Below are 16933 nucleotides of genomic sequence, written 5' to 3'. Positions count from 1 at the left end.
CAAAATATGCTTTGACCCTAGAAATACAGGGGCAAAAAAGGAAAGACCAAGTAATAAACTCAAATCAAGGTATCAGGGGATTGTTTATCATTGGGTCTATAATTTAGGACGCTGGGGTACTTGGGGATCAGTCAGTCTTCTATAGCAATCACTGTGAGCTTGCCTCAGCCCACTTCATTTAAAAAATAATAAACACTGAAGTTGTGCTCAAGTGTAAGAAAATAAAATTCATGTTCCATTAGTGAATTTATTATCTTTCTTAATTATGAAACACTACATATTTTGCTTATTGTAAAGTCCAGAAACTGGCTATGCTGTAACCCAAAAGCAACCACTGTTTTTCTTCTGGGATATTTTATTCTGTGTAAATAAGTTTGTGGGTATTTGTGTCTATGTCTATATCATTGCATTTCCAGTTTGGGACCTTGATTTTTTTCTACTGAGCACAGAAATACTTGCAAATGGGAATTCTCTGATATCAGTAATGAACTTGCCAGCTGATTTTTTTTTTTTTGCTGCTTTACTATGTAGTAGATGGTAGTGATACACCACTATATACTGTATACCTAACAATTCACCTTTGACATTTATATTTAAGTTTGGGTAATTTCAAATTTCTTGCAATGATGAATAATGACGCTCATGAACATTTGTGCTCAGATATTTTTATAGACTAATCTTTTCCGATTGAGTCTTAGACTTGAAATTGCTAGCATAAAAGGGGTAAGTATTATAAACGCTGTTTATTACCAAATGACCAAATGAATACAGGGTACACTGGCATCTGTTTTATGCCATTGGAGGCAGCCATTCCTACACATCAATAGACAGAGAAGTTTGTGCTTTAAATAGAAGCTTACATAAAATATGACATGCTAATCATTGACTACATTGGGCATTGAGACATATTTTCTACCAATTATAATTAATATGCTAACATAGAAAACAATAAAACTGATTTTTTTTTTTTGCTTTTTGGGTCACACCCAGTGATGCTCAGGGGTTACTCCTGGCTCTGAACTCAGGAATTACTCCTGGTGGTGCTTGGGGGACCATATGGAATGCTGGGAATTGAGCACAGGTTGGCCATGTGCAAGGCTATGCTATCACTCCAGCCCCCAAACTGATTAATTTTTATTGGGAAACTTCCTTGAGTAGATTGAGTTTTCTATTGAGTTTATGGTAGGAAACAAAATCTTGAAGCTGACTTTTAGATGATGACTGCAAATTACTGCAGCCGCTTGACCTTAAAATGCTTATACCTTTTGTCTTCATCACTTGCATTTACTCATACGTACATGGAGGTGTATATGTTTTTGTATTGTACACATACATCCATGCAAAAAAGACCAACTTTTTCAATGTCTGTCCTGGGTTCAGGGACAGATTACAGGGTCCTGAGAAGAGCACCAGTTCTTTAGGCAGGATGCCCAAGGTCAGTTCTCTTGAGGGTCCCCAAAGTCAGTCTTTGCAGGCTCCTCAAGGTTAGATCCCTGCAGGGATCCCAGGTCAATTTTTTTGCTTGGATCTCAGAGTCATTTCCCTCCTTTTTCTTTCCACCTATACACATAGTGTCATTTAGACTCTCTATTAAATACTTCCCTTCTTTCACTTTGACATCTTGTATCATGCTGCCAGTCAAGGTTGCGGTTTGTAAGTGGTGGCATGCATTTCCTGGGAAAGGGTGCATATTCACAGAGCACCTTTCTAGAGTCAGCCCAGGACCAGGCTGTGTACTGGTGGCAGCATACAGACATTCACATTGCTGCTCTACTGGAGCTCATAATCTGTTGGTGAAGCAGACATGAGCTAGACAAAGTTCTGCATTCCATTCCCTGTGTGGGAGGATCACTGAGGGCAGGACTGATCTGCATAGAATCTTATGCAAAATAGTGTGAAGGTCAGAGACAGTATCTTCAAGAAAGGAAGCATTGACACAGACCTGAGGAGTGAGTGGTTATCCTGGGACAGGACGATTAGATGGAGAATGGAGAGTTGTTCCAACTGTGTGTGAATTTGAGGTAAAGCAGAGAGATGAAAGGTGTCACAAATGTGCACAGAGCTTTGCCAAAGTGAATAGCTGCTCATAGGTATTGGGGGGCAGGGAGTTTTCTTCCGGCTCCAGAGTCCCAGAGGCCTGACTTGTGGAGAAGAAAGGGGTCTCACATCTTTCTACCATTTAAGTTTCAAAGTTTCACTTTTAAAAGTCTGGCTCCAACCTTTATTCTCTTTCTTGCAAACACCAAAAACCCCTGCATCAGGATGCTTTTTAGAGATGCTCTGTGAAGAGAATAGTTACACAAAATACCTCTACAGAGACTGCCACATAGGTCTGACATTCCTCCAAAGCCCTGGCCATCCTCATCTTTTTGAAACCTTGTGTTAGTCCCAACAGTGACCATAAATCTTGTTGCACACATGAATTCTTATGGAACTCGGTTGACTTCACATAACTGCAAATGCTTGCCAAGTCCCAAATTTAAACACAGTTCTATCTACTTCACATGCTCTGGTCCTTGGCTGACATATGGTTGAATTTCTAGACAGGGGAGCAGGTAGAGAATCCTATCTGGTCCTCAGTGCCTCCAGAGATTATGACCCCAGATCACAGATTGTGATCCATTTCCTTGGAAAAGAAGAAACCACACTTTCCAGCAACAAAGACAGGGTAAAGGTAACTGAGGTGTGTAGCCTTTATAGTCATCCCAGAAACCCTGCCAGAATTTGCAAAGAACACCCTGGTTTCTTTATTTCTCCCTTGCCTTCTTCCCTTCCCTTCTTCCCTTCCCTTCCCTTCCCTTCCCTTCCCTTCCCTTCCCTTCCCTTCCCTTCCCTTCCCTTCCCTTCCCTTCCCTTCCCTTCCCTCCCCTTCCCTCCCCTCCCCTCCCCTTCCCTCCCCTCCCCCTCCCCTCCCCCTCCCCTCCCCCTTCCCCTCCCCCTCCCCCTTCCCCTTCCTCTTCCCCTTCCCCTTCCCCTTCCCCTCCCCTCCCCTTCCCCTCTCCTTCCATTTATTTTCTTTCCTCTTTTGGAGGGGGGAGGGGCTTTGGCAACACGTGGTCATGCTCAGGGGTTACTCCTGGCTCTGCACTCAGAAATTACTCCTGGCTGTGGCCAGAGAACCCAAAGGGCTTCCACAGATCAAACCCAGGTCAGCCACATGTAAGGCAAGCACTCTACCAGCTGTACTCTCTCTCTGGCACAGAACACCTTGATTTCTGCTCACTGCTTCCAAAATGGGTAGCTTCTTAGGAGAAGTGGAGTTACCTTCCTTCCTCTCATCTTTTATCTGCTACCCCTGTTCAGTTTCCACTTCTGCCTTGAAATCAGTCCTGCATCATGGCAAGTTCCCAGCCTGTGAGTATGGAGTCTGACACTCAAGAACTCATAGATGGGGAGGTTTACTTCATGACAGTAATCCCATTATCTGAGCATTTACTGTGTCCTTGCTCTAGATGGGAATCTTTGTATACCTGAGCTCTCTCAGACCACCACCAGGGCAGGGAATTGATGCTTAGAGAGACAAAATCATTGGTTCAAGAGTTGGGTGTAGGATAAAGAATTTTCTGATTCCATTACAATCATATTAGCTACTGTTTATCAAGAGTATAACTCTTTGTGAAATGGTGTACACTGCATTTCCATGTCTCATTTCTCTTAATAAGCACGGTGCCTCTGTGCAGGTTTTGCCCATTCATCCTCACTCTATAAGCACTGCAGCAAGTCTCAGAAGGGCCTAGGGGACACTGACAGTACATGGTAGAGATGAGATACCAACTCATTGATCATCAGCTTCACAGTCTTTGTCTCTGAGCTATATTCCCGACTTCTTGCCCCTGCGAACTTGCATCTTGCTCTTACCTTAGCTTATGGGCTTCTTTCTTCATGGTCCTCCTCAACTAGATAGCTGGGTTTAAGCAGTTAAGTCCTCAGCATTTCCTCTCCAAACTCCTGCTTGATATTCTTTCACCTTTCTGGACCTTAGGGCTGGTACCTCTAGTCAGTTGGCCCAGAATGATGTCTGTGTGCTCCCCTTATCCTTTATGCCCTTGTCTTTCTATACTGACAGCAGATATGCCCACATCTGCCGTGTGGGTGACAGGGAGTTGACTAGCAGAAAACAGAAAGACAGTGAAGGAGATTCTGTCTAACCAACTTCTTACCCAAATCTCTGCCTACAGTGTGAGACTGAGGAAGGACAGGCAGATTAAGCTTCTCAGCACATCCATCGATTATTTTCCTATTGGAGCTTTGAGGAGCTTGACTAGAGAGCATATTTCCAGAATGGTTGTTTTAACAGCTTTTCTTCATGGGACAGAAAATCTCACATACACACACACACACACACACACACACACACATATATATATATATATATATATATATATATATATATATTCCTTATCACTGGAATCCTTCTAAGAAAGCCTGTATGGGTGCTGTGAGAGAGAGGAAGAGGAAGCAGCCCGGCATAGTCAACATACCAAGGCTTCCAAAGGTGTGCCGACCTGGAACTGTGGTTATGTCCTGTTTCATTTGACTGCTCAGAGACTGAATCTGAAAGATATCTAGGGAATTGGGGATGTAATCTCAGTTCTAAGACTTAGCTCTGTGACCTTGGGTTGGCCAGATTCATTATGATTTTTTCTCTCTTCATATTTGGATTAAATTTCTATCTTACAATTCTTCACCTGGCTTTCTGGGTGAAGTCCTGGGTCACTGAGTGAGAACTTGAAAGCTAATCAGATCTAGAAGTGGTAGAATAAAAAGAGGTTGTCTCAGCACAGAACACACTCTGACTCATGACGTCAGTGAGGTTGCCATGTTGATTTGCTTCATCTGAGTAAAAACGTGACTACTTGGGAAAGAATGTGATAGCTAGTGTTATGCTGGATGATTTTAAAAGGATATAGGAAGCTAATTCCTAAGGAGAACAAGTCTCTTTCCTAGAAAAATGGCCATGATAAAGGGCCACAAACAAAGGTGCTGAATCTTGAAGTTGAAGCTATACAACAGTAATTCATAATTTAGCAACCACATGGTCTCTGAAAATAAGTCAGATGGTATCACAATTCTATGAAAAACCTTTGTATGCTTTTTTCTTTTACAAAGAGTAAAATGTAGTCCTCTGACTGGCCTTCAAGATCCCATATGCTCAGCCTGCCCCAGGACCCTTGTTACTCCACTACACATAGATGGCACATGGCTTCCCTCCCTTAATTTAGTTCCAGTCCTTAGTTTCCTTGCTGGCACTACACAAACCAGCTAACCTCCTACCATACACCCAATGTCAATGACTGTTTCTTTGTCTGAAAACATTCTTCTCCATTCATTCTCATGACTCATTCCCTCATCTCCTCCAAGACTTTGCCCAAATGCCATGTACTTAAATGAACCCCACCCTGACCACCCACCAGAAATCACCCCAGGAACACTCACACCCATTTGCTTTGCCATCTACTTTTGTCTTCCATTCATAACATGCATCACTTTGGCATATCATATCAAATTAATTGATTAATTTATTATCTGGCAATGTCTAACCCTGGCTTGCTGCTGAGAGTAAAAAGGTTCAGGAGGGTTAAGAACATGCAGCTATTTTGTTCTCTGCTATATTCAAGTTCCAAGTTCTAATACTATGAGATAGATACTGTACTAGATCAGGAGCAAGACGGTTCTGGCTGCAGCCATGCTGAATCTTGAAGACTCATCTCAAGCCTTCATATAATAACAGGGTTCATAAAGTTTCCAAAGAGAAAGTAGTAACAGAAATAAAACAGGAAAGGTGAAGTAGGGCTGACCCAGGTGACAGGAGAAAGGAAAGGGAAGGACAAAGATGGGGATGAAAGAATTAAGAATGAGAAAAATAAGATTTTTCTGGCAGACAGAATAGTTTATGCAAAGACTCAAATTAAAAGGGAAGGGTAAGGGACATTATAATTTCCTACTATGCTAGAACACAGGACAAGAAGCAGAAACTTGTGAGGAATGAGCAAAGCTTTTAGAAGTCAGATCAGGTGGTTCAAACTTGATCTAGAGGACAGTAGAAATATTAAATCATTTTAGTCCTTGGATAAGCTTAGAAGATCATAAAAGACCTTCTTCAGAAGGACTAGATAGCTGTACTTAACATATTAGGTTAGTTAAATGTAAAGTGTAAAGCAGACGATAAGAATACTATCTTGCTGCTGACTCTCTGGTTTTGGAAGAGTTAATATTTTTCCCACTTAGGACCCACTGTTAACTTTTCCAAGTGTTTGACTTAAACAACTCATTTTAGATTGCTCCTAAGAAGGAATCATCTATCCTCCCTCAAAGTGACCATCATCATAACCTTGTCAGTAGAATTACCTTAGCAACAATAGCTAAGTAGCTACTAAGATGATATTCCATTCCAGGAACTCTATTAAGTGCTTTACTTGGGTTTCAAATTTGTTTATGTGATAGGACTATTTAACCTCCACTTTATATAGAGAGAAATTGAGTCTCAAAAGGGAAGTCACTTGCCAAGGAGAGTTCACTAATTCATTACCTAGACAAAGCATCCTGCCTTCTTCTCTTCTGGGGCAATATTTTATACTCTATTCACTATTTTCTCCCTTTTCCTCTTGCACATCTGCATTTAAGCAAGCTTCAGTAGTCATTGAGTATTCATGCCTTGTACCAAGACAATACCTACAAAGTTCCCAGGGGAGACCTGGTACTGAACATCACAATCTAGTCTATGTATTCTCATAAATCTAGCCATACTCCAAAGACCACCCTGAGACTCAGAGCAGTTCAGTGGCTTGCCCTGGGACCACCTCTCTCCCCTGTCTCACTCCCCCCCCCACCCTACCCCCCCCCCCACACACACTCACCTGCATGGATGAGAAGTCCAGCAATAGTTCAGGGCACCTCTTGCTTCCCTCACAGTGTGCTCTCACTGTATGGCCTCCCTACTGTGTCTGAGTCAGAATCCACCTCCTGTCTCCCAGCCTCAAAGAACACCAGCAGCCAGAACCTTATTCTGAAGTTGCCTCAGCTGCATTCCTGAGCCACTCATATTGGTGGACAGACATGTTAACATGGGCAGCACACTTCAAGGGAAACCCTCTTTGCCTGACCATCCTTTCCAGCCCAGAGGGAAACAAAAAAGAGAGGGTGATGGATGGTTCAACAGAATCCCTGAATGGGTGGCCAAGTCATATAAGGAAGAGCTTGAACACATGACTCTGGGAATCCCAAGCATAGATTGATGACCATGGCAGATGTTCCTTGGGTGATAGGTATCCTTGGGAGGTCATCTGAGGAGGTGAGGGCCTGTTTATGGAGTCAAGTGGTCTGGGAGTCAGGCTCTGGGCTGAAATAAACAGAATGTAACTCTTCCTTCTATGCCTCAGTTTGCTCCTCTTGGAATAGGGGATCTTGTCTCCTGCTCCACCTGCCTCCTGAGGAGCAGTAACAAGGAGCAAGGAGTGCATGTAAGAGGGGTGCAGATTCCATCTTACCTGCCTGCCTAGTGACTCACCTTTGTATATCTTGCTTCTCTCTTGGGGTGTGTTTGAATAGTTGGTTTTTATTGGGGCTGCTGGGAAGAGTGAGATAATGCACATGGAGTCAGTACAGATGTATCAAAAGGTAATTCAAGGTTATTTATTGTCTATGAAAAAGACAAGTTGTCGGTCATTCTGGCTTGAGTATGAAGGCACCTCTGCTTTATTTTCACTTGCTGAAAATATCCCTACTTATTTCATTTGGTTTTTGTTGTGCTGTCTTTGAGGGTCATAGCCAACAGTGCTCAGGGCCTATAATCAGCTTGGTCCTTGCTTTTGATGGTGCTCAAAGGACCGTACTGTGCTGGGTATCAAACCCAGGATTTTTGCATGCAGATGCATTTCAGTCCTTTGAGCCATCTCCCAGGCTTGAAACTCTGGTTCAAGAATGGAATTAGAGGGCTGGAGTGATAGTACAGTGTGTAGGGGGTTTGCCTTGCACATGAGTGATCCAGGTTCAATGGTCCCCCAAGCACTGCCAGGAGTAATTCCTGAGTGCAGAGCCAGGAGTAACCCCTGTGCTTCACCAAGTTTGACCCCGAAAGAAAAAAAAAAAAGAATGTAATTAGAATATATCATTAGCATCTCTTGACCAGTAGTTAAACTAAGCAGGTTGGTTGTTTGCAATATTTCAAAGCCTCTTGTTTTCTCACCCAGATGCTCATAGAGATCACCTGATAAGATTGTGTACACTCTGTGAGCTATTCTTTATAAATCATCTGGCACAAGAAGACCCCCAGGAAGTGCTAGTGGGTATGTGAGGCAGTGTTCACAGCTATGAATCTGCAGAAACATAGCCCTCCCCCCATCTCTTCCAGGTCTGACCTAGAAATACCTGAGAATAGGATTAGCCTCCTCGTCCCAGTCATTGGCCAGAAAGGAAGTTGGTGACCAGAGTAAACATCGGCAGATTAGAACAGTCAGTTCACAGAAATTAAGAAGTGGGGCTGGAGGAAATCCAGCAGCCCTGCAGGCTGGTTTGTAGTTAGCATTGACTTATGGTATCTCCATTGGGTCCTGTGAGGACTGGATGGTGCCCTAGACTTAAATAAGGGGGAATAGGCTACAAGAACTTGCCATAAATCACACCGTGTCTCTGTGGAACAACACGTGACTACCTCTCAAAGTCCTAGCAAGGGGTCAACAAACACAGCTGGGTTTACTCTTCTTGGATGTGAAGAGTTAGAGTTTCAGAAGAACATTCTAGATTCAGGGCATAGCCTCCATGGAATCATGGAGTCACGGAAACTGGAAAGCAAATGTCCTGAACAGAGAGAGAGAGAGAGAGAGAGAGAGAGAGAGGAGAGATAGAGTACTGTAAAACTGAGAAAGACAAGCAGAGAATGGAAGAACCTGTGAGCATGCTTACCACACCATCAAGCCTCAGTAAGTTACGGGAGAAATAAAAAAGCAAGAAATGTGTTAGCTATAAGCAAAAAGTAGGGGCCAGAGAGAAGGTATGACTTGCTTTGCACACAGTTGACTTGGGTTAGGTTCCTGACACTCCTCAGCACTACTAGGAGTAATTACTGTGTACGGAGTGAGGAATAACCCCTAACACCACCATGTATGGCCAAAATACTAAATACATTTTTAAAAACATTAATAGCCCTTCATTCATGCTGTGACTTAGACCGTAAGAAAGCAAAAACAAATAAGATCTGCAGCTCCTTCCTCACTTAGTAAAGGAATAGAGAGATAGGTAGGCAGGTAAATGAAAAGATAAATCAATAAACGGAAAATAGATAACTTATAGACCAGATTGACTGACAGATGATAGATGATGACTGACAGATTAAAAGACATGCTTGAGTGCTGAATATGTCTGTTACAGTGTGTTATTGTTTTTTTCATTTTTTAAAAATTGTTATTAGTGAAACACCATGAGGTACAGTTGTAGACTTACACATTTTTGTGCTTGGGTTTCAGTTATACAGTGATCGAGTACCCATCCCTCCACCAGTGCCAATTCTCCACCACCACTAATCCCAGTATCCCTCCCCCCCCCACCAGGCCCCATCCCACCCTGCCTCTGTGGCAGGGCATTCCCTTTTGTTCTCTCTCTCCTTGTGGGTGCTGTGGTTTGCAAAAGAGGCATTGAGTGGCAATCGTGTTCAGTCTATAGTCGACTTTCAGCAGGTTTTTTCATTTTTTTTTAAATCAGTTATTTTACTTCTCCCTTGTCACAACCTCAGGAGGCATGTGCTTTGATTATTTCCATTTAATTAATGAGTTAAAGCTTAAAAAAATTGTAAGTCACATGCTCAAGGTCACATTTTAAAAGAGAAGTGGGACTGTCTTAAAACCCCTGTTTATTCCTACATCTTAAGTTGCTGCACAATTACAGTAAAGGATTGGTGAAAAGGCAGAAAGGGAAGGAAAGAGAGGAGGAAAAATGAGAGGATAAGAGTAAATAATGAGAGAGGGTAAGAGAGAGAAGGGGAAGGGGACAAAGGGGGGGAAGAAGGGATTGCAGAGGCAGAGAGAAGCAGTGTTAGATATAAAGAATGAGTCCACAGCTTGAAAGACAGAGATATTCTCTGAGACTCTGTGAGCACTTGGAGACCTTGCCCAGGCAGGAGACGAATGAAGTCATTAAATCTATCTGCGCAGATGGGGGATCCCCTGGGGAAAATTATATGCAAATGTCATGATGCAATGAGGTGAAATCCACTTGCATTTGCCTGGGCTGGGGCTCAAGCAGGGATTGCACTGTGCTCTTTGGAAAGACAGAGTCTTTGCTTCCTGGGAAGACATGTGCTTTGCTGGGTTCCTTCTGTCAGTCTCTTGAAAGGATAGTCAGCCCGATGTCACAGAGCATGTGAAGGGACAGACTAGGCACCAGCTCCAGGCCTCTCATCTCTACCCTCCCTCCCATTTTTCCACTTGTTTTTTATTTTTACTTACCCTTTTCCCATATTTTCTAAAGATATATCAAATTTTTAATGTTCTACAGCTTTGCATGTTTCTGGTGCTAAAATCCAAGACTCCAGAAATCGTCAGTCAAATTTTGTGCAAAACTTGTATGTGGAATATTCCCACTAGGATTTCAGGACTCCCCTAGAAAGTTCCCTTGGCTTGCTGCATTATGCTTTTGTACTCTCATCAGTGACCTCAAATCTCAGTGACCAATTATGTGCAGAGAGTTATGTTTTCTTAAAAGATACATTCACATCTTGTATGCATTTTTATCAACACAGCAGTCTTATTAGTTAGCTGGCCCATGTTACAGTTCTGATACCTAGTCCTTGTGTAGGACCTAACCTGGTGTAGAACCTAACTTTAACCATAATCTTTTTTCCATCCTGACCATTCATAGTGTAAGGTAATTCTTATTCTCCTAATTCAGGGATTGGAGTCTGAGACTCAGAAAGAGATCACTTATCCTAATATGAATACGTTTGTTGTATATTGCACCTTTCTGGATCTGTTTCCTTATATATACAAAAGAGAATTTTTTAGTACTGATTGTGTGTACACAGTTGTCAAAGAAATCAGTAGCACTTTCCTTTTTAGAAAATGTTTAGCATGATGTTTGGCCCATAATAAATGCTGCCCGGAAAAGAAAGGTGCTATAAAAATTGCTGTAGTTATCTTGATAAAAGCTGCTCTAGGACTAACAAGAAGCAAAGCCTTGACTTGAACTCAAATATGTTGCTTCACACCCACAAGACAAAAATATGACCCTGTTGAGTATAGTCTCTCTGAAAGTACTGCTCCACCTAAGCACCCAGCTCACCTTTCCTCTCTTTGCCTCCATAGGTCACCCCCTTCCCTATGTCCTGTGACCTACAAGGTGATTGTGCTTGTCGGGACCCCCAGGCCCAAGAACACAGCCGGAAAGACCTACGAGGGTACAGCCATGGCTAAGGAAGTACAAGGAGCTGTAGAAGAATGCCCAACACCAGGACCCGCATCCCTTTGGTATTGATTTTACCGTCAGCTGCTCAATGGAATGGCCTCTCCACACCAGGGATCCTTAGCACCCAACCGGTCTGCCTTTAATTTCACCCAGGAAGGACGCATAGCGGGGGCGCATGAAACAAATCTCACCATGTTGAATGATGGAATGGAATCCTGTCCCAAAGTCTTATCTGGATTGCAGATACAGCATGCAGTCCCAGAGCCTCCTAAAATTCTAACCATTTGTCACACAACCACAGTGAGAAACATATTCTGTATCTAGGGGTGTGCACATCTGTGGTTAGTATGCATGCATGCACCCATACAAGCATCTGTGTAAGGGCAGTTTTGGAGACTGAGCAGAGAGAGACTGGAACAAACTCAATATTTCCTTTCCCCAGCTCCTAGCCAACACTGTCCTTGGGAGAAAGAGAATTTCAGAAACTAAGACCAAGTGTTGAGATGCCAAGATACTCACACCTTGAGGCTTGGGTTATGCAGGGCGTAATTATACGGTCCTTTGGGACTGAAAGTGAAATGGTCTCTGATCGCCTCCCTTCTAGGGAAGTAGGACCCTTGAAAAAGTCAAGAACACAAAGTATGCGAAGCCCCCCCAGTTATTCTGCTGCCATCAGGGGGTTTCATCCCCAACTCCAGGGTTTGAGGCCAAGCTGGAAGCAGCCTGATTGCAATGTCAAGGTATTATACCAGCCCTCTGCTTGAGGCTTGAGGCTTGAGGCCATAATATTCCTCCAGAACCCACCCATTCCCCAAATTTTGCCTTGGGACCACATTTGCTGCTACTTTTCCTGCTGCTCTATCCTATACATTGAATACCCCAAGATGGTAGGACTAGGTTAGGAACCCCCTCCTCCCCCCTCTCTCCATACACACACACACACACAACCGAACAGTCTGCCTTAAAAGTGACCCACATTATTTCCATAGCTCCTCACTTCTTAGCCCTTCTGCCAGAGAAAAACTCTTGTAGACCATCATGGTGAGAACTTAAGTTCCCTATGGGTGGGCTTCTCATCATGGAAAAGAGTGGAAGGATTTAAGATGCTGGAATCCTCATTGAGAATTCAGAATGTCGAAGCCAGTGTTAGATTTTATAATCAAGTGGAACAGTGTTAAATTTCTACGATGTTGGAGCCCTCTTGGAGATGGTTTAAATTGTAGGGAATTTTGCAATGTTATGCTTGTGTAAGCCTTTGAGCCCTGCAGGCTGGAGGAGGCTTTGGTCCCGAGGGGACTTTACTCTTGCCCTCAGTAGCTATCATTCTGGAACAGAAAATCATCTTGGATGTGATCATTTTAGCCTGTATTTTAAAGGGCCATTTGAAGAAAGCCAGAGTTCAGAGCCTCATTCCCCCCCCAAACCCAGCATGTTCATCATGCTTTCCCTACAGTCTTCCAACGGCTGGTACTAACTTCCATACCAGTGGTGAAGCAGCCCTTCTCTCTCTCCCATGTTCAGCCTCCAAATGTTAAGAGGAAATGGCTAAAATACATGTGGAAACCCCTACCTTTTTGAGTACTCTTTGCCTCTTTTCAGCCAGATACCTGTCCTTTCAATTAATATGGGAATAAAATTAAGGTCAAACGAGTCAAAGAGAATAATTTGGTTAGACATTTTTTGACACCTGGACTTGAGAAAGTGAAAGATGGAAGGAACTGTGTTCAAACAAGATGCATAAGATTACTTTAATTCAAGTTGTCCCAATTTAATGAAGAAAACCAACAGAAAAGAAAATCTAACCTAGAAATGATGAACATCTCAGACAAGAGTGTTGACTCCTGATTCCTACATCCAAAGCAAGTTATTAGTCTGTCAGAACTCTTTCTCCTATGAAGACCAGAAATACTTTAGAAATCTTATTATTAAAACTCCTGATGAACAACCCTTGGAAATATATATTTTACCTATCTCTGGTCTGTTACATCAAGAAATACAGCAAAGTGCTCTTGGCACTTGTGCCCACAAGCTTAGTTTTTATTTTTTTCTCACTTTTATCAGACTGAGACTGAGTTCCAGATTGAGGAGGCTGTCATCATTATCAAAGCCAGGTTCAAATACTTTACATGTTCTTAAAAAAATTCACCAACATCTCATTTATATTTAGGCATTTCTCTATAATTACCAGAGTGAATATTTAGCCAAAACAATAAAAATAAAAAATAGAATCAATTTGATTCTGTATCCCTCTCCACTCTTGCAACTCTGACAGCCCTATCCTTCTCTAGCCGAGTTACCAGTCTGTTTGGGATTAGCTTTTAGAAGGTAAAAACTAAAAAAGGCAATGGTGTTGCCCCCTAGTTGTTTTACTACACCAGTAGTTACTTTTTTGTAAAAAGCCTCGAATATCCAAAGATGACATTACTAGTGGCTGGCTTGCAAGAATCATGGAACTCCAATTTCCCTGAGATCAGTGACTACATTCTTTCCTCCTTCATTAACAACCTTGTCTGTGTCAGTTCTCTCCAAATGAGCAAAGTTTCCTGGAGGTTGACTTTGGTCATTAGATACTCAGATTGAGTTGAGCTTTTTAGAACAAAGATCCACCCAGGGTCCTCTGTACCATCATTATAACCTGTTGACTCACAAATTCATTTTTTTTTCAAGGATCTTAGGAAAGAGAGATTAATTGATGTCCAGCTTCCTGCCCACATGGAAGGTGTACTTAGACTCTTTTCAGACCATAGTGGAAGAACATTAGCTCCTTTTGTGAAGTGCACTGACTCCTACTTTTATTTTCTTTCTGGAAATAAACATTGTCTCATTCCTTCAGTTATCTTCTACTTATGGTAATGAAATACTCACAGGAGGCAACTCTGAAGCTCTATTTTTTAGTAGAAGCTCAGGAACTCTAAACACTTGTAGGGTCTGGATGAGCAACTATTAGCCTACTAGCTGTACAAAAGTAAAGATGAGTTGGACAGTTCTCTTAGGAAGCCTTTCCAAGCTACAACCATAACTCCCTACCTAGAGAATCTACATTACCCTTTGATTCTGTGCCAACCGCCTCTTAAGGGCAGAGAAAATCCTTGGAATTTCAGTCTGTTTTAGTGGCTGAATTGAGGTGTTTGGGAAGAGAGAGAATAGTATTGGTCATAAGGAGTATGGCTTTGGAGATGGAGGCTAGCTAATCCTGACTTCAGCATGTTGAGTCACAGCTTACATAGTTCTCTTGGTCATATTCCCACTTTGGCCCACAATGCTTAGATGCTATTTATTGAAAATAATTCTTTGAGACAGCTACCTCCCATCCAGATTTGATTTAACTTAGTTGTAACTGTCAACTTGTTATAGGTCTTACCTGTGTTTAGAAAGAAGGAGGAAGGAAGGAAAGAAGGAATTTTAATAAATTCAACATAACAGTTTTAACGTTATTTTTTCTGGAGCTACTTCAAGTGGGAAAATAAAAATACTGAAGATGACAGAACTGTACAGATAGAGATAAATAGAAGACAAGGAGATGAAGAGAAAATAAAAATGCATGTTACAAAGAAAAAATACTGTTTTGTGCTTCCTAGAGAAAATAATTTCTTCTCAAACTGAGTAGGTAGAAAGCATAAAGATTTCCCTTGAAGGAGAGATGGAGTGAGATTTTATAACTTTGTTATTTTCTGTAAATTGTGGTAGGTCTGGAAACTATGGCAACTTCCCCTGGGTTTGTAGTTGTGTTCGGGGAACATTTTTTTCTATTTGTTTGGTGGCAATCAGTGGTAGTAGAGAATGGGGAGGGCTGGAAATTGGTTCAACCAAATAATAAGGGGACATACTGTATTGTGCTTTTCACATGATAAAATGTTTATATTTACTGGTAGAGCACTGGGCTTTATAAAGACTGCACTTAGAATCACACTGCACTGTCCACTTTTCTACAACGCTGCTACAGGAACAGACAGGTAAATTCCATGGCTTTTGAGAAACAAAATGAAATAAAACAAGCAAACAGCAAACATTAAAAATAAAGTAGCAAGTTAATAAAAGCCTATTCCTTTCACTTAATCAAGTGTTGCCAAATTTATGCCAATCATTTGAAAATTTTAAGAGAAATGTCTACAAGCCAAGGGAAGAACTTTGGTCTTAGAGTCAGAATGGGGAATTCTTGCCGTAGGCAACCATTTGCTCTATAGCTCAAACATGTCATGTCATCATACTGCCTCTCCAGTTAGCCTCAGTTTCTCCGGCTGCAACTTGGGGATGCTTCTACTTACCTACCTCACAGCGGGAGTGCAAGAAAATTGTGAGGCACTGAGGTTTTCAGTGGGCTATGGTGAACTGTGAGAACAGAGACTGGGTAGGTTCAGGAATGACTTTCAGGAATGCATGGGCCCATTTGCTATTTAAGAAAGGCAAGGAATATTCATTTGAAACTTCAAGGAATCAGTCTGGGGCTCCTAGATTATAACTTACCTTAAGAGAGAGGTTTGTAGTTGGGAATGTTTCACTCTGAGGTAAATTAGATCTTTCCTCTTTTTTTCTGGCATTTACCAGTTCCCTAATTAGATTAAAAGCCAACCACTTCATACAGCGTAAAAGTCAGTTTACTGTTGTCTCTTTAAGACTTTGGGTAATTTCCAACTTCTTTGTAGAAGAAGGGAGATCCTGAATCTCTTCTTCTCAGGCTGAAAAGCCCACATCAAGTGTTTCATTAAAAGAAAATAAGACATTCTGAGTACAAACAACTAGGGGCTTCTTAAACTCTACACCAGCAGTCAGTGAGGAGAATTTTGAACAATTAATGAGTTGCTTTCTTGGGTCTCTATAATCAATAACCTGTCCACAGATATATGTCTATATAAAGATATTATATAAATATAAATTTACATATATATGCACATGTATATATAGTTGTACATATATGTGTGTATATATATACTTAAATGTAATATTTACAAAATAAAACTGTGATCTCGTCTAGAGAAAATGTATTCATATTACAAACTGTTCTTCCATATTTATGTAACATATTATACCTTTTTATTATTGTAATAATTATTATGGGTATCCTTGAATTATTATGATGTTGAAATCTGTTTGGCACCTTCTGGAAACTACCAAACAATAAGAACTATTCATTGAAGTGCTTAAAAATCTGTCCTCATGAGAATCCTTATGGCCTACTATATAAAAGAAAGAAAAAAAGAATGAAAACAATATAGACACCAAAACCAAAATACAATTTCAATCCTTTTTTTCTGTACCTCACGCGCATAAATTTGCTGCTCCTATTTTGGATTTTTTTCCTGTTTATGTGTTTTTATGGATCTAAGTTAAGTCTTTCAGCAATATATAAAAATGTAAATAGTAAACTTTATTTATTAAGAATGTCATCTTTTTAATTTATATTTACACAATTGTCCATCTAATTTATTTTTTTCTATACGGTTTTAAATACTCAGACATATTTTGCTGTTCATGATATTTTTATCCTGTTCTTGTGGATTTGTTTTCCCATACTGTTTTCTCTGGTCTCAATTACAGGTTG

The 16933-nt window shown here is 41.3% G+C and overlaps 1 protein-coding gene across 1 annotated transcript in view; it reads left to right on the top strand.

Annotated features, from left to right (window-relative positions):
• Positions 1–12301, top strand: part of PAPPA (pappalysin 1) — a 263826-nt gene extending 251525 nt beyond the window's left edge. The window contains exon 22 of the mRNA XM_056138647.1: positions 11295–12301. Within this exon, the coding sequence (XP_055994622.1) occupies positions 11295–11402 (108 nt within the window). The 3' untranslated portion in view covers positions 11403–12301. The remainder of the gene's footprint in view (positions 1–11294) is intronic.
• The last annotated feature ends 4632 nt before the right edge of the window (positions 12302–16933 follow it).

Source organism: Sorex fumeus, unplaced genomic scaffold (genome assembly GCF_029834395.1).
Source record: "Sorex fumeus unplaced genomic scaffold, SorFum_2.1 ptg000129l, whole genome shotgun sequence".
NCBI classification, from domain to species: domain Eukaryota; kingdom Metazoa; phylum Chordata; class Mammalia; order Eulipotyphla; family Soricidae; genus Sorex; species Sorex fumeus.
The sequence above is the reverse complement of the archived record's forward strand: the minus strand, read 5'-3'. Positions and strand labels throughout refer to the sequence as shown.